Source organism: Poeciliopsis prolifica, unplaced genomic scaffold (assembly GCF_027474105.1).
Source record: "Poeciliopsis prolifica strain line A6 unplaced genomic scaffold, Auburn_PproV2 SCAFFOLD022, whole genome shotgun sequence".
In the NCBI taxonomy this organism is placed as follows: domain Eukaryota; kingdom Metazoa; phylum Chordata; class Actinopteri; order Cyprinodontiformes; family Poeciliidae; genus Poeciliopsis; species Poeciliopsis prolifica.
This window is the reverse complement of record NW_026562397.1, coordinates 3,891,175-3,910,251: the sequence shown is the minus strand read 5'-3', so window position 1 is coordinate 3,910,251 and position 19,077 is coordinate 3,891,175. Positions and strand designations below refer to the sequence as shown.

Here is a 19,077-nt window from a genome sequence, read left to right as displayed (position 1 = left end):
ACTTACTGCCTGAAAACTGACAGTTTTTTTTTTTTTTTTGGCACAAGGAATGTTTCTAGAAGCAGTAGAGACCCAAACAGAAGTACAATAATGTAAAAAGTCAAATTTGCATAATAGCTCCCCTATTAAAACATATTCCTTACTGTACTTAAGAATCAAAGAATCAGTTCAGGCATGTTTTTGGTGAAAAAAGTTGATTTTACATAATACTGCCCCTTTAACTCTGCTGCATAGCTGGAGCTGAACTTCTTCACAGAGCATCCGCACACAGAGACGAGGAGGAAAACCACACAGGGAAATACGAGGCAGTGGTGCCTTAGAAATAGCACTCAGTGGCTGGGCTTTTCATCACTGAAGGTCACCTCTCCCGGGATTCGACAGGTTCAGAGACGCCTCTGGCTCGTGGTGTAATGAACGAAGGGAAACATAGGAGTGTGAAGACGCAGAGACCAGGGGAAGAATGGTCGTGGAAGCTGGTCGTGGAAGCTGAAGAGGAAAATAAAAGGGAATGACGGCTCGACAGAGCAGCAGGGGGGAGGCAATAAACCCAGATTTGCTTTTGCGAACTGGAGATAGATGGAGATCAAAAGATTGTGCTTGTCACAGCTCAGCTATTACAGCTCTGACTGACACTCCAGCTGTGACTTTAAGGCTTTCCTCATGAGAGACTTTAATGGCTGCTGGATTTCTGAGTGAAAGACAAGACCCACCGTCTGACTAGACTGGTCAGAAGATATGATAACAGGTGATTAAAAGTGTGTGTGTGTGGAGGGGTGGGGGAGGATGTGGCAGGGTGGGCTGCAGCTGCTGCAGTTAAAGATTCACCTGGTTTATAATTACATCAAAATAAATTGTCAGTAGAAACTTTACTGATGATTTGGTCATTTTTCAGGCAGGCTGAAGCTAGCTTTCTAAAATGTGCTATTGAACACAAGTTAACTTTAGATATCAATACTTTTATAAGGTTGGTCAAATAAGCATTGTGGCTTATTTAAAGCAGCAGGTTGTAACTTTCATTAAGAAAAAAAATGTGTTTTTTACACATTTGTTGAAGCTGTTGCTATGACATGACAGCATAATACAAGACAAACATGCAAAAACCAAACTGAGCTCCTCTGCTTCCTTTTAGTCAGAAACAACCAATCAGTCAGGAGGAGGATCATGGCGCTGTCAATCACTCTTGTGTACATGCTTCTCACACCTTCCCCCCTTGCTCTCTGCAAGGCTACAGCTCCTTCCCCACACCAGCGTCTGTTGGCTAGCTAAGGTTAGTTAGGCAGCTAACAGATGACAGCAGCTGCACATGTGTTTTTCTGTAACTAAAAGCTGTTTCTTGAGCAGCACATACATGAGCTTCACTGACAGTAGTAAGGCCCCTCTCCTGGCTCTGATTGGTTGTTTATGATTAGGAACAGTGTATCTCTGAAAGTGGCAGTAGGAGCACAGTTGATTTTTTCCACAGATTATATACAGTCACAACACGGTGACAGTTTTAGCAAATATGTAAAATGCATATTTTTTGTTAAAGTTTCGAACTGCAGCTTTAGCTAGAATCCAAAACCATGTTATTAGCTTGACTCACCAAAACCTTCTCAGCAAAAGTTTTCAAAAAAAGAAGCAAAAAAAAAGAAGCATTGTCAGAATCCAGAGGCTAAAACATCTGGAGAATCAGTGAACACCAACAATGTATCTTTCTGTTGAACAATAAAAAGGTATTTCTATTTTATTCTTGAAGCAGATCTGACTTCTTCCAAAATAACTGCTTGAGCCTGTCAGATTTTTCCATTAGGCCGAATCTTCTACAGTGATTTTTAGAGTTGCGGGTGATTATGTTTCTGCGTACCGTGATTGTTATGCCCAGCATGATGGGATGAGGTAGAGATCTTCATACTTGCTTCAGCTTTCACAAAACATTGCCACTCATCTCCTTTCCATCACTAGTAGCCACATTTCCTCTCTTCTCAGCTCCCTGCATGACCTCACTTCAATCAGCTGAGGCCTGAGTTTGATTTCACTGTTTATTTCAGAAAATTTCTGTTTCCCATCTGCGTGAATTTGGCTCCACTTTTCTAGGAAATGCTGACACAAAGTCGGCCGGTATCAGCCAGCACCGGTACTCTCACAGCAAATGATACGCAGAGGCTCACTGTGTGTGTTGAAGGCATTTCTTAAATTCCTGAAACAGACAATCTGGCAGAAGAGCAGAACTAATATGAAATGGATAAAATCTATTTTTTCTTTTTATGAAAAAGGTATTCCATGACATCAATGTCCCGATAAGCAACAAGACGTAATATTTGAACTGCCCCTTGATGTCATATTTACAAAACAAAATATTTTTATTATGAGGAAACACTTGTTCAGATGTGGAGTCTGAATTTTATTCAAATTCTTGAGGTTGTAAACTAAAGACATGATCTGACTTTAGAAAGAGTTCTTATCAATAGGGTCAACACTTTCACCTTTTAATTTGACTCACATGTCCTTATTCCTTTAAAACTTCCTTAACCCTGTAGCATATTACAGTAGATGTTGACCTTGAGATAAAACACAATTTACTTTGACATTATTGTGAAAACTCGCTCCCCTTTACTCCCAGATAATGCAGAATATTTTTTAAATCAACTCCCTTTCATAAAGGTGTGTCAGAAGCCATCAGCAGCTCCGTCTCTTGGCAAGCAGGATAATAATCCATCCTGTGGTTTTGGGTAAATATTAACTCAGTGAAAAGCAGCTTTTTTATAGTTTAATCTCAGATATGTCTTATTGTCTGTGAGAAACAAAGCGAAAGTAAATACATGTGACTGGGAGTGTAATGATGCATCAAGCTGATGAGACAAGTCCAGGTTTGGATAAACCGTTTTCTCCACGTTGATCTCCTGAAACGTTTGTTTTACAGAACGTCTTTACAGCGTGTGATCATTCAGTTTCAATAGTTTAGGTTTTCAACCGCAGATGATCAAAGACAGGCCAGATTCCTTTAGCTGAGAAACAGCCTTTGTTTTTAGCACTGATAGCTCTGAAGCAGATGCTAACTTTAGCATTGTCAGCAGCTAATAGTTAGCCAGCAGTGCAATCCTTACACAAAAAAACAACATAGTTAATTTTTTTCCCCAATGCATTCTCTGAATTTTCCCAGAATCATTTGAGCTTTTTTAATCAGTGTTGCCAACATGGAAAGTTTGCCGTTAGATTCGATCAATATTTTTTTTTTATTTACAATTAATATATCATCAAAACTCTTGCTTCTAGGGATTTATGTGTTTTCCTTTTGAATTATTTTGCTCAAAACAAGAACAAAAATTCCAAAAACCGTTTACAGGTATTTGTAAAATACTTTATAAAAGATATTAGGGTGATTTGATACGGAGATGGTGTCGATGTTACCCATATTTTGAATTAATATGCTTCTAATATTGGAGACTTTTGGAGACTGAGGTGTGAAAGCCCATCCATTCTCACTCTTAATAATAAACAACAGGTTTTTGCTGTAAGCCATTCTTCTTCCCCCAGAACAGTGGAGGAAGAGGAATGAATAAATGTTATTTATTCGTAACACTTATTTATTTATTTTTTTGTTTTTGCATTTTAACATCCTAAATGTAACAAAAAGAGAAAACAAATCTTTAAATTCTGGGAAGAGCTGAGACTTCACAATAAAAGCTTTAAAACTCGACCTCCAATCTGCTCGGCAACCTTTGTTTTGTCTTCCAGTGGAACATTTGTTGCCAACCGAACACTAGTTAGTAAAGGAAATCAGCACAGACAAATGTAATTCCTTTGCAACCCTGCCACGCCATGTGTGCAGTAGCGAACCTCGGTGAACCTCAGGAGAAACATGTTCTGTTTGCATGCAGCACTGTGTTGCTCTGCTGTGGTATTCTCAAAACGTTTCAGTCTCTAGCAACACAGACTAGGGAAAGTGCATCGCTGCAATTACAACTCCCACCACTGTGCAAATAAAACAGTTTCAATCTCTGAACATCAAACTGTTTCTGCATGAGCAAGTCTGGATTGCTTTTGTGTAATGAAATCATTGTAGAGCTGCATCTCCTACTGTTTTCATTTGAATCCAAACCACTCGATCAAAACAGCATCGTATATGCATTAAAATTATTACTACTGCAGATGAGTTCTTTACAGAAAGCATATTTTCAAAATCTGCTGTGATAAGAAAAACAGCTTCTCTCTACAAGGAGGAAACATTCATCTTTTTTTTCCATTTACATCTTTTGCGCATTGTATGTCGACCTTCAGTCTCAGATGCTGAAAGAGGAAAACACAGCAAATGTCAAAAGTTCACCATCTCATGACTCCCCCTGACAGCAGAGTTATGCCTCCACAGACTTGTAAATCTATAAACTGCATCACAGTTAAAGCAACGGTACATTTTGTCAATAATAAATGTATAGAAAACATTTGTTTATGTCCCGACAGTATAGCATGAGTTCATGAGATCATTTGTGGAAAAATTAAGTTCTTACGACTCCTCCTTGTTGTCTTATTGCCATCTGCAGAAATACACTGCTCCTGCATCCAATCAGAGCTAGGAGGAGAGTCTTAGCCCTCTCAATCAGGCTTGTGTTTATGTCCTGACATTATAAAGGATCCTTCCTCCCAGCAGCTGCTGGACTTTATGACCACCACTACTCCCAATAAACTCGACTTTGTTCATGCTGGTATCTGTACAATTTTACTGTTGCACACAATTTTATTATCACTACTTGTAAATAGTCTGTCATTTAATGCGGACATGGACTTTTTATACAGTGTCTAATTAGCTAATTAAACAATGTACAAAATGTGCACATTGATGATATATATATACGCATATATATAATCTTTGTGTGAGTATTTGCTGTTATTGCCTGTCACTTTACTGCTGTTGCACAGTAATTTCCCAATTATGGGACAATAAAGGATGCTTCTCTTCTATTTAAGGTGAAGGACAGTTAGTTTTGTTCCCGTTTCTTTTTCTCCCAGTCAACACAAAGTATCCTTAACATTTTACTTTCTATGTTTAAAAGCTCCATCACTACATACTCTGCCTTTCATGGAGAAACGGTGACATGAGGCTTTTTGTGACATGACTTGAAATGCATTAGCCGTGAGCTAATGCATCAACTGCAACTGACGGCAACGGCATCTGAACGCTATCAGCTACACGATTGTCTCTCACCTTCGTTTGCCGAACAGCTAAAGGCCCCAAAATGACACAAAGAGCGCTTTAAAAAAATACCAGGCATTCAACTGTAAAACAGACACATCAGGCTAAAATGATTACCAGACAGTGCAAAGATTTTTCCACGGCTGCCATGAAGTAATAAAACCTCTCCTGATGATTTTACGAGCGTGTTGGTAACACTTCAGAGGAGCGATCATTATGGTGACTTGTAATCCTGTCCATTTAAAACTGCATGTAAACGTGGAATCTTTCCTATAAAAATGTCACAACCTACAACATTCCTGGGCTTAAACGCCTTCTCCTCAAACAATCTGCCTTTATATATTAGGAAAGACAGCTTGATTTCACATCTCACTACATTATGTGAACTGTGGTAGAGGGACAGTGTTGACTGAACATCTCCACCTGAATGTAACGCTGAATGCTCAATGCTAAGTCCTTCTCAGGCAGGTTGTGCTGCCTTGTTATGGGTCTTTATGTCCATAAGTTGAGTTGGTTTGGGGTGTATTGTGATCTGGTCACTGACTTACAAAAATCTCACACTCCACTCCAAATTACAACCACAAACATACATTAATGAGGTTGGGACTTTATGTGATAAAGCAATTAGACCTGAAAAGTCTCTTGACTTTCTCACTTCCATCATTTCACATCTGAAGATTAAACATTTTGACCATTCTCCTAAAGACAAAATGGAGAAAGTCTGAATGATGGCGGTGATCAAGTCTTCTAACAAATTCTCAAGTTTTCATTTAGGACAAGTACTGCATATCTGTTGATCTAGTCTGTTGCATGGTAGCTCTGACTATATTATATGTCTGATGAAAGCTGAACTGTTGATCCTTTCTTAAGTCTTTTGCAGAATCTTAACAGATTTTCTTGCAGAATGTTCCTGTGTTTTGCTTCATCCAATTAATCACCCATCCCCAAAACCACTGAAATCTTCCATAGCTATCACTAAGTTTCACCTTGGGGATGATGCAATCAGGGAGATGTGCAGTGTTAATTTTACATTACAAATTTGGCTTTGACTCTCCTCTTCACACTCTTCTATAAAGGCCAGATTTGTTGGTTATCTGTCTGGTCTGCCATGTGCCTTGGTCTTGATCCTGTTTGATCACCAATGTTCTTTAAAAATCCTGAGACCTCTACAAATGAGGTGAAAATATACACACAGGGGAAGTTTTTTTTACCAATATGATGACAATAAAATAATTTATTTAATTGGGAGTGATGGATTACAATGGGGTGAATAAAAAAGCATGCAACAGTTTTCAGATTTTCACTGACAAGAAATCCTGTCATTTCCCACCCACCTCTCAATGACTTACTATGTTGGACTAGTAAAAAATTCAATCAAGTACATTGATTTTTCTTGGCTCTAAGAAAACAACTTGTGAAAAAGTTCAGGGGGTAAAATGTTTTTGCAAAGCGTTTTTTAGAGAGGAAGAAAACATCTATACGTTCTATATGCATCAAATCTTTCAATAAACAGAAAAAGTTCTTTGTAAAATAAAAAAATAAGAGATGACAATAATAGTTTTTAGTCATCATCTCTGTTCGCATTATTTTGGAGCTGTGAAATAATAAATGAGCCTTGCTGGAGTGGACCACTTCATGAGTCATTACTGGTTCTGTGAGTGGCCCGTTGATGGGGTGCTTGGGTTGTGTAAAGTAATGTGGTCACCACATGACTGCAGGAGCAGCTTCTTTCATCTCCACAGGCCCAGATTGAGCTCCTGAAAGGTAACGGCCATGATTAAAAGCAATTCTTACAGTGGCTTATCAAACCACTGATCTGACCTTTACACACAGTGGCCCTCTGCTAATGGGCAAACATTCACACAAGTTATTTCAGAGTCACTGAAACAACTTGGTAATAAAAGATTGACTGAAAATTATCCAGTGAAATGGTTGCTCAGACATTGATTTTGAAATGTGGCTCATCAGAATCATTTTGAAAAAACGATAAATGAAACAAGTCAGGGCGAAAATGATGGTTCCTCTGGAAAACATTGAAAAGAACTAGACTGCATGTTACTCTAATATGTGTCTTCTACAATAATTAGCCTTGCAGATCAGGTCTGCCTCTTAAAAGGGTGACCGGTAGCTGTCCCTCTGCTATTTGAGAACTGAATGTGTTCCAGAGTGGACACAGGAAGGAAAGGGGGTTAAATAGACGGTTAAAGGTAAAGGTTATAAAACCATCTCCAAACAGCTTGATGCTCCTGTGGTTCCAGTGGCACATTCAGAAGTTTAAGGTCTACTGGATTGCAGCCAATCTTTCTGGCTGTGCCCTAAGGTGGAAAATTGAAGCCAAAGATAATAGGACTGGTAACCAAAGAGTCCAGAATAACCTCCAAACAAGTTAAAGGTTATCTCCAAGGTCAAATAGGAACATCAGTGTCAGATGGCACTATCTGTTGTTGATCGAGTCAAAGTGGTCTTCATGGGAGACGACTAAGTAGGGAAGCAAGTCGTAAAAAGGCAAACTGGAATTTGACACAATAAGAACTGACAAGCCAAAGTTTCTGGGACAATGTCCTTTGGACAGATGAGGCTAAATTGGAGATTTATGGCAAGGGACATCACCTCTATGTTCAGACACCAAAAATGAAGCATATAGACAAGACCACTTCCATGCTCCCAATAAAGAAATATGAAGGAGGCTCGATTATTGTCTGAAACCGTTTTACTGCATTAAGCACAGGGTGTATTGACTCTGTGTGGGCGATGAAAAAATCTCAAGATTATCGCAGTATTCTGAAGAGAAATATGCTGCCAAAAAAAAAAAAGGTTTGGCCTCAGTCGCAGGTTACGGTTCTCCAAACAAGATATACACCCAAAAACGCAACTAAAAACCCCAAGAATGGCTAAGAGCAAAACATTGGAATATTCTACAGGTCCTGATCCAAATCATATGGAAAGAGCTGAAACACATCATCTGGAACAATAGGGGTCCCCAAAGTGGGTCCTCGAGGGCCTGCATCCTGCATGTTTTAGTTCTCTCCTTGGTGGTAATGACAACCTTTTCAAAATGTCAATGTTCTTCTTAGGCCTCTAACGAGCCATCATTTGATCCAGGTCCGTTAAATCAGAGAGAGAACTAAACCAGCCCTCCAGGAACCTCTTTGGGCACCGCTGCTGTAAGCCATCATTTTGTAGCTGACAACAAAGGTATGGTAAAAAGATGTAACAAAAATCACCAACTTGTCATGTTTTATGCCAATTTAAAGCCGCAGAGCTTTTCATCTCTGGTTCATTTAATTACACGCCTCCCAGCACTAATTTCATTTGACATAACTCTGTGGTATTCCATCTTTGATAGAAAAAAGCTATAATGTGGTTCTGGTGGTTAGATATGCTCTCCAGAGAGCTTCACAAACGTGATCAAATAACTATTTCCCATGGAGAGACGGTTTGGAAAATCATTTGATTTGTTATAATCATTCACAGAGAACAGAAAGGGAAAGTGAGCAATCTCCAACGCTTCCTGTAGGAGAACTGCAGTGAGAAATCTTATCTCCACAACAACTATTAGTAAATTATCTACATGCCAACATGCCAGGCATCAAAGCATCTTTTTGAAAGATAATGATGATAGTGATTGAAAATATCTGTCTGAATCGTTACAGAAATAGTTCACATACTTGACCTCTTTCCACGGCCTCTTAGTCAAAAGACCTGAAACCTACAGAACATATTTGGAGCGACACACTAAGAATAGATGAGTCTGACCAGCCTGAGTAAGAAAAGCTGAAAGATTCCTCTCTTCGTATGCTCCGACCTTATTAAATGGGATAGGAGAATAATAATAAGCATTGTTGTATTTGCCAAAGGGGTTGTACTAGCAGTAATTTGAAATGTGGGATTTTTTCTTTCACCAACTCAAATGCACTCCAATTAAAGGCTGCATTTTTATATTTTTCCCATTGTGGGAATATGCTGCTGCAATTAAAAATGAGTGTATTCTGGAGCTTTTTATAGTTCATTTGGGTATTGATTAGATTTTTCATTGATGCCACTTTGACAGAAGTGTTTGCTTTAAAAAATGTCCAACTCTAGGACAGATATGTATCAGTCAGACATTAGTTGGCTTCACCAGAAACCTTTGTGATGTTTGTGTTAATATTTTAAAATCAAGGCTTCATTAAAATTCATAACAGAGGAGGAAGACAAATTTAAACTACCCCAGTTGTGGAGCAAAACTTTTATTCTAACTAGAGTTTCAGATGCGCATAAGGAAACATTGCTCCGTGCCTTTCCTCGATGGATCACGAGCCATAATTAAGAAGCACTGAACACATATCCGCATGAGAATATCTCCACCTACATTCTGCTGTATGGGTGTTTTATTTATTTATGTTCATCCAGGGACTGATAACAAAATGCCCCACCACATGCGAGCAGCGGTAATGCGCCGCTTCTCGCCTTAATGACCGCTTTGCTCCAACGTAGGTGGATGTTGTTTGTCAAGCAAATTGTGATGCAGAAGCCCGAAAGGAGCGACCTTTCCAAAAAATTAACATAAACCACAGAGAGCTGAGCGCAACGTGAAAGTTTCAGCAATAACTCACACACGCGCGCGTGCACACACGCACACACACCAAGGAGAAATAACTGACTGCCTCTGCTGACCGGCGCGGCCTTTGCTCCTCTTCCCCCCTCGCCGGCTTTTGTTTCTCTGCCCACACGTTAACAGCATGGATGGTTGTGATAGTCATGGTGTTCTGTGTATGTACAAACAGACCTCTGTCAACAGATTCTCAAAGTGAGTCAGCTGTGCTGCGTGATCATCTCCACTGGAGAAATCAGCAGTGATTACCAGAGAGCCACTGGCTTCAACTCGGTAAGCCTCCATCATTTGCTAACCAGGTTTTACTTAGAAGGCACTACTTTCTTCACAAAAGAAGAGTTCGTGAACCAAAAAGGCTTTCCAGACATAAATCCTCTTAGGGACAACTGTAAATGACCTGAATTTGTGATTTCAGCCTCTGTGGCAGAGCTTTCCTCCCTCTGTTTGAGACAAGAGCAGCTGCAGCTGACAGACCCGATAAACACAACCTGCCTGATACAAAACGACTCGCATGGAAGAAGCCAAACATTTAAATGTTTTTCCAAAGGATAAAGAATTAACATTGTGGAGTAAAAATGATAGACAAAATGTGTTTTATTTGTTTAATAAAGAATGTCTTGCTTGTTCTGTTTGCCTCCAATCAGTCACCAGTTTGTTATGACATAAACTGGTGACTTTTAAAAAACTTTGTCATAATGGACCGTAGTTGTACATAAATAGAAACACAGGATGCTGATATGGTAAAAAATGGAACATAAATAAATACTGAACTGTAGCCAAGCCGCTAATTTGTAATGGAAAAATGTGAGAGAGCTTTTGCTGCTAAAACCATTTGGTCTGGTAGGAAAAAAAATTCTCTATTGGAAACGTTGTGCCCTAAAATTATGAAATTATTGGTACCTTTGATTCACATCAGGGAGAAACAAAAACCTGAGAGAAAACAGTTTATGTCACCAGGAGACTGCAGCAGGTGTTTGTGAGGTTCAAGTTCATCCAATGAGAAAATACTTTACCACTGCAGTAGTTTTACATGTCACTTATGAGTACAACATTAATGTCTGCAGATTTCTCTTTGTGATAATAATTAGCTTCAGCTCATTTGACATATTTTAGCATTAGTTTAAAGGAAAGTTTTGTGGACAGAAAACATGTTAGTGGAAGCTCTCACTGCAGATGGTCTTTTGGTGCGTTCACACCGAACATCAGGCGCATCTGGTTTACACTCAAAGTCTATGTGGAGGCGCATGGAGGGCCGTTGCGGTGGGTTTCCAGCGTCAAGCCCATCCAAGGTCTGACAGGCTTGACCTGTCAAAACCAAAACCAAAAATGCTTTTGGTGTGAAAATGCATCAAACTTTAAGTTTCAGACGGGTTTTTGATGTGCGTCACGCATTTGATGTGAACGCACCATCATGGGATTTAAGGGACCTTAGACTGTGTGAACAAAACAGTGTTTTGACATCTACCTTACTGTGGTGTAAAGCATCACAAGCTAATAACCACAGACTGATTACAGACTGATTATGTGTACATAATCAGCTCCAATTACAAGCCCTACTGTTATTTCAGGTACAAAACCATTAAAATGTTCAAACCTTTCCCTCAGGCTATTTTTTTTAAACCAATTTTATAATCCCATGAAAAGTTAACAAAAGCAGACGCCTAAAACTTACATCATCATATTTTGGCACCATTCTGTTGCAGTATTGGCTTCATTTTTCTCACTTTTTTTCCTTCATGTTTTCTTTTTTAATACAACTCTCTGTTTGGGTCATTGAAATAGAAATACACTTACGAGCTACAATCCTGAACACATCTGAAAATTAAAGTCCTCCGCCCCTGATATTTACCCGAAATCTGTGTTGCATTTTTTTTGTTACATCTCCAAGTCTTCTTCAAAAAAAGTGCACACAATCTTTGACTTTATCAGCAGAGCTATTATAGGACTGGTTACAGTTTTAATTCAAAAAATATTCCTTTGCACCTATTACAGCATCACAGGATGAAGTCATCACATCTTTTACTCTTCCTGGCCTCTAATGGGCAAAAATGACTTAATGTAGCTTTAAATAGAAGCTACACTCCATTTACAATCTCGCCACTATTGTCATTATTCAGCAAATAACTCTTGCTATCATTCCAGGCAATTTAAACCTTCCCTCCGGACGCGAGCAAGACAAATGCACACCTCATTGTGTTTATGAGTCTACGTGAGTCAGATTTTAGAGCGCATGTGTGTGTGAGTGTGTGTGTGTGTGTGCGTACCATGAGACTGGTCCTCCATATGTCCTAGAGTTTCGATCTGCTCCACCAGGTCGTTTGAGTTCCACTGACTCATGCCCAGCAGAATGGCGCTCTTCCCCTCCATAACATCTGCTGGGACACACACAAACACACAGAGTACACACTTAAAAAATGGGACAAAACTGCAGCAAAAACAAACTTCATGCGTATTTGCTATGTTACCAAAGTAAAGAGAATTTTGTTGAAAAGAAAAGAAATAAAATTTTTCTCCTCAAGTGTTTATGCCTCCTGCCATTACGGGTAACGTTTGCGTCCAGAAGCAAGTGCGGGGTTCTCTATCGGTTGGGTGTGGTTTCGTTTAAATTTAGCCAGACCGAGGAGGAGTACTCTTTGCCTGTGCCAAGTGCACACAGACCAATATGTACCGAGTAAACAACAAAAACAAAAAGCCACACGACAGATGATGATGACAGGTCAAATGACAAGGCGTGGCAGCCATGCAGTATTACATATGGTCTGTGACGGCAGGAAACAACTCAGACAGCTATTGTACTGCCAATGCAACACTGGCACATGGCAGGGATGCTGCTTATGCAGACTGAGGATATCTTTACTGCAGAACATTACTTATATTTTTGTCTGTTTCTTGCAACTCATCAAACAAGATAATTCTGCTGGGTGGTACAAAGAAAAAAATTTACACAGCAATGTTTTGAGTTAAGAGTCTGATATGTTTTCTAGTATTTAGCATTTTACCACTTAAGCTTATGAATCATATATAAAACAGACATTTTATGTATAAAAGAGGGACACAATCTGCCTTCTACAGTCTGCTACTCAGCTTTGCCCTCGTCAGAGATATTTAGGTAGTCGTAGTTTTGGAAAGTAATGTCAAAGTTTATATAAAAAATAAAAAAGGGACCATGTAAGTTCCAAAAAATGAACCTCTAAGTTTCATGAAAGCTCCTTGAAGACCTAGTTTCACATACTGAATTCAATAAGAAAAAAACATGCTGACATTAAAATTATTACAATTACAATATTGACTAGCATTAACTCAACTCCATTCAGTGTGTTAAGTTTACTTTAATCAAAATGAGCTAAAATGCTACTTTTTAGCTTTTTTTTTAGAAGGAAACCACAAAATCTAAAGGGATGTGATGGACCAAGTTAAAAACAGGACGAGTCATAGGACATGTTAGAAAAATAGCTTCTTTTTTTTATTTTAACCCAAAGATTGTAAATGACAAAAGATAAACTGAACTCATAAAACTTGTCAAAGAAACAAAACTGAACTCAGGCAAAAAATGTAAACAAACTGGCTGCACAAATAAACATAACTGACCTAACAAAGAAATGACAAACAGGGGTTTATTCACTGGCTGATCAGACCCATTAAGACATAATAGGGGTAACGAAACAGAATACAATAACACAAAAATATTAAACTTTAAATACAAATATTTACTTAAATGCAAAACTTATTTAAACAAAGAAACTACAAGGCAGAAAAACAAACAAAGAATTAATCTTAAGCAAACAAAATTAACTGTAAGTTGATAGAAATACATATGTTAACTAAATGTGCAAGGGTTAGGGATAGATAACTAAAACAAATGTATCCAAATCATCTAATTAATGTTTTATTGAAACTAAAGCATTGTTGTGTTTGTGTGAAAAAATAAATTGTGCATAAAAAGAGTTACCGACATAGGAGTGTGGCCATGGGAGTTTCAGGAAATTACCTGTTAAGTTTTGAGAAGTAACCAGGAAGAACCATTAAAGCTCCAGAAAGTAGGAAAACTAAAGTAGGTTATTTAGTTGTATTTTTTTTTAAATAAAATGTTATCAAAAATTATTTTGATCAAATAACCAAATGCATAACTTAAGCATATCATTGGTTTCATTTCTCAGACTGATGATATCAAGCCTTTCTTTTTCTTAATTATGATGATTTTCCCACTTAGAGCCATAAAAACACATTGAAGATTAGCTTATGATGACATTAAACGGTTTACTCAATCAGGATTTACTTTGAGTAAATCATGCTTAATATCTTCTTGAAGATTACTGTTTTTAATCTGACAAAACAAACCTCATAAAGCATTTCTAATTTCCTGAATGTGACCTTAAGTCGTTACCGGGAAATTTTGTGGCTGGATGTAGCAAACTCTAGAAACATTTAACATGTTCCACTCAAAAAGCAGCAACTTCTTTAAAATTGTAATGTGTTAAATTCAATGCAGCACCCTCCACATTTTCTTTTTAGGTCTAGCAGCTCTATAACTGGCAATGACGTAAATAAGAAAAAGATAGTTCTGGCACGTATTATGGCACTGTCGCCCTCATAAATATAAATATGACTCAAGACATGCAAAAGGGACTACTTGTAATTATTTTTCTTATGTATTGAGAAAAAGCCCCTAACACCTTGAGGGCTCTCTATAAACCAAATGTTTACACCTCACACAAATAATGTGAACAAAACCAACAAGGCAAAGCTGCCCACTGATAAATCATCTAACCTGTTTAAATTCTAATAAAAAAACACCAGAGGTTTTTTGTGATGTATACCATCACTGATGCTATACATCAGTGATGGCAGTTAAGTGATTAGATCAGTGCTTCTCAATTATTTTCCGTTACGCCCCCCCTAGCAAGAAGAAAACTATTCGCGCCCCCCAGTCCCCACCGTGACTATCCATCTCTGCATAACATTTTTTCCTTATTAACATTTTTTTCGCTGAAAAACTCTAGCGGCTTATCGGCGTGATTGGGATGTAACGTATTTAAGTGACGCGCTAATTTATTTGGCTTCATGCTGTCCGCTGCGAGCATTTTTAGACACAGCAAACACACCGGTCTTTCCTCTTCTCCAACTGTAGTCACAGTGAAGCCAAGCGCTAAATACGCTTCGTCGTATTTCCTCTTCTTAGCTTTCGGTTGACTTTCTGTTGTCTCATTATCTTTGTCTCTCTCCGCTTTTCTTTTCATCCCTGTGAAAAACTTTTTCATGTTGGGGGTTGTTGAATAACGGAGGCCATAGACAGAACGCAGTCGGAGCTTTTTGTTGACTTAACACTGCTAACCAAGGCAAACCTGTTGTCTTGTAAGTCGTAAAATGTTGCACTGTCGCAAACGTGACAGAAGTAACAATGAGAGCGCCACTGCCGCCTACTGTGCGCAATTACACTTTATACTAGTTCGGCCAAAAAAAAGCCTGTTCCTCAGGATCACACGCCCCCCCAGGTATCGCACCGCGCCCCCCAAAGGGGGCCCGCCCCACTATTTGAGAAGCACTGGATTAAAGAGTTTTAGTAAATGTGGACATGAGGAAAAAACATGGACTATGAATCAGATCATACTTTAAAAGAAAAAAGAAAAGAATGGGAACTGCATTGAATACAAATGACTCCGTTGGTCTTCAGAGTCGGTTCTTCTTAATCAATTTGATTTACAAACGACACCTTAAGTAATTACATTTGCTTTTGACGTGATCATGGAATGAAAACGCTGAATTTTCTCTTCCAGCTCCTCGTCTTTATTTATGGTCCTCGTCTGTCTTTGTGAGTGCATATAGGTTTGAATGTGTGTGTGAGCGGGCCTGGCATTGTGCATCCAGGCCATGCTCTTGACTTTAGTACACAGCAGAACCTCAGGCTCTTTGCCAGACCAGGTGGGTCACGATGTTGAAGCGAAAAATCTGAAAAACTGGTTGAAGTAAACTGCCAACCAGACTCATTAGAGAAGAGTACCCCGTTGAAAATAAATTTGATTTTCCATTTTAACCCACTGCGCAGATTACGATTAGCGTGTTCCAAAACACGCTCTGCAGTCATGGAGAATAAATGAGGCTGTTCCAGAAGAGCTCTGGCTGAGAGGAAGGATGCAAATCAGTTCCAGTTTCCCCCCGTCCACATGTCCAAATGTCTCCAGGCAGGACACAAATCCCCACACACACAATCGGCTTGCATGAGTAAACTGTAGCTTAAAAATGGTTTGAATGGTCAGTTATGCTACAACAACAATAAAGAAACAGATGGTTTCCCAATAAAATGAAGGAAATCTGTGAAGAGGAGTGATGTAAATTTAGTCAGGAAACAATAAGAAATTCTCTTTCAAATGAAGATTTGACTTTCAGGAGAGAATAAAAAGAAAACGGTTTGATCTTACTCGTTTCCCCCTCCATGTACTGCAGATTCTGCAGCAGAGTAATGGGTGTCTTGTTGTAAAAAAATGGATTTCCTGTTATCTCAGTGTTAGCTGAACATTTCCTTTACTGAAAAGGCATTTGCGGAGGCGCAGACTGGGAGAGGACAACAGGGAGTTAGCTTTGGGCTGCCGGTCTGTGCTGCAGGGCACATCCTGGCTTCGCTCCTGTCCTCTTTCCTGGATGACCACGGTCACTTAATGGCCGTGCATTTTGCAACCACACTGCCACCTTTCAAGGTTATCACCGCCATCAACGCGATAAAGACCCTGTTTTCTCCCCAGGGGGCGTCGACTCGGCGATTCCTTCTAAACACCGTCGAGCCGCAGAAACCGCAGTTCTGCTGCAACGTGTCTTATTCCCAGAAGGGACTGAAATGCACTAAAAGTCGCTTGAGCTGTTAAAGCTTCCTGTGGTGCAAAATTTAGCTTTACATATTTAACAAAGAAAGGTTACCATTAGTTTGAAAAGTTAAAATACTCATAAAGTGAAGGGGAGCAAAGAGAGCCTGTTACTCTGTAATGGACTTGTATTTACTCTGCTTGTTTTACGCTGCTAATGGGATTTCAATGTTTATCCTGAATGCTTTGAATCAACTTGGTATAAAGCGACAGCGTAGATGGTGCAGCGATTTTAAACGCTGATCAAGGAAACAATATATTTAAGAAATTACTGGATGGTGAAGTTACAGGTAAATCTCAGGACTAAATGGTCCCCTGTTACAATAAAGCATTTTATAGTAAACACAAATATGAGGTTTTTATATTTATTAGTTTTTTGGGCGGTTTTTTTACATTTTTGAGAATTTTTTTATTATCTATAAAGGAGGAGTAAATCTACTTTTTTGAGCTTTGTATCATGTTATAACAGTATTTCCTCATCAAAAACATGCTTAGTGTTTTACTCTTTCATGAATATTTGAGAAATCGTTTAATCTCCCATGGCAACCATTCGGGGGTGCCTAAACGCTTGCTTTTACAAAGCTCCACCTATTTCCTAAGGGCGGAAATCCCCAAACTTTTCCCCATCAAGCTCCCCCAGACTAGCGGCAGCAGCAATTAGCAAACAACTCAAGGAACTGCAAGTCTCCTGAGCTGACGCCAAGCGACGACGCACTAAAGGTGTCGGAAAGAGCAGGAGCTTCTTAAAGAGACAGAGGCCTGATTTCAAGGGCGTCAAATTACAAATTCAAATTTCTTTTAAGTTATGCATTTGTATAATAACTGATAACAACAAAGTTACTTGTGATATAAAATGACTGTGTGCCTAGAAAATAAAGGATGTCACCCCTTAAAAAAAAACTGTCAGAGTAAATGAAGAGAACAAAGGTAACAAAACAGATGAATGAAATCAGGAGATTGCGCGGTCCGCATGGAAGCTGTTCTCTTCTTGTCGCTGTTGGCATGGAGGACGGTTTAAGTCACGATGAGCTACACTGGGAGACACCCGTCTAACCGCCAGACATCTTTCCCGTCTCACACGGTTCCTACTGGCAGCTCAGAGAGATCCTGACAGCGGCCCAGGCAGCCTGTCCATCTGGATCACGCCGGGCCCTTTCACGGGTCACAGGTCGTCTCACACTATCCGTTCTGACATGCCCCTCCTCCTTCCCAATATGGTGCTCCCGATACCAACCTGAATGTAAATTTTCGAAGCCGCACACACTTTCGGATTCGAGTAAACACAGTCAAGCACACGAAGGACCAAACAGAAGAACATATCTGATCCAAACAAAGCGCTAGGAAGGCCAGGATCGCTGAAGTAAAGCAAGTCATGGAGTCGATTCTGAATCATCTAGGAAGAAAACGCGACGCCAGTTCATCTGAGAAGCGGAGGCTTGCAGCACTAAAGGTAATATTACTCAGAAATTTGTGCAGCGCAATAAAAGTCCACAAATAACAGGAGAGGGAACACAGACTTCTCCATATCCTGCAGCTAGAATCACAAGAAGTAGAGACAATCTGATATAAACAACAACAGTGAAGAACAGAATGAGATCTGTTTGCCACTGAAATCCCCAAAGGAGGACAGTGACTGAGCCACATCGCTCAGCCTGTCAGTTAGCACTGAGTTAGCGTCTCGACTTAGGAAGAAGAATAGAAGCTGTGATTGTCAAATGATGAGAAAACGCCGGCGACTGACCTCCCGTCGCTCTGGTACAATATTAGCAAATTTCTTTTTTATCCCATCATCTCAGAGATTTGTAGCAGCTGACAATTTCCACAATGTGAGCGAGACGTTTTCCGTCCGTTCAGCCGGCTGAAGTTCCCGTGACGCACCGAGACGAGGTTTCTCGGGGATTATCTTTAAAATGTCAAGCATGATGAGTTAGATAACCCAACTGTGACAAGGCGGATATTAAAACATCATGTGTGAGACTCGTAAGCTTAGGTACACAAAAATTAAAGCACATTTTAACTAAACTGAACTTCAGGCATTTGTTTTAATGTCAATAATAAGTTCATAGTGGATCTTTCTGGATGGATGGATGGATGGATGTACGGATGGATGGATGGATGGACGGATGTATGGATGGATGGATGGATGGATGGATGGATGGATGGATGGATGGATGGATGGATGTTATCAAAAGAAGATGAAAAATCTTGATGAAACTCTAATATTGATTTTACGGTTGAAAAAAAAAAAAACATAAGATATTTTCACAATATCACCCGGCTCAAATGTTGCGGAGATCATCACTCAATCACAGGCTTTGCAGACGCTCTAAACTTCTACATTGATGAAAAATATTTCCGCTTAATTTTGCTAAAACTTAGACCACTAAGGCGAACTCAGAGCATTTCCTGTTCTCTTGGGAATGGTCAGTTGACTCTTAAAGGGCCAGTATTATGTATTGTAG

General features: G+C 39.4%; 1 protein-coding gene across 4 annotated transcripts in view; it reads right to left on the bottom strand.

The window, feature by feature from the left end:
* pitpnm3 (PITPNM family member 3) overlaps positions 1–19,077 on the bottom strand; it is a 122,764-nt gene that overhangs the window by 64,759 nt on the left and 38,928 nt on the right. For 2 of the 4 annotated variants that reach the window (XM_055045374.1, XM_055045376.1), the window contains exon 3: positions 12,026–12,136. In XM_055045374.1, coding sequence (XP_054901349.1) covers positions 12,026–12,136 — 111 coding nt within the window. Of the gene's footprint in view, positions 1–12,025; positions 12,137–12,226; positions 12,310–19,077 lie in introns of those variants that run through there. The other 2 variants (XM_055045377.1, XM_055045375.1) reach the window with 2 other exon arrangements.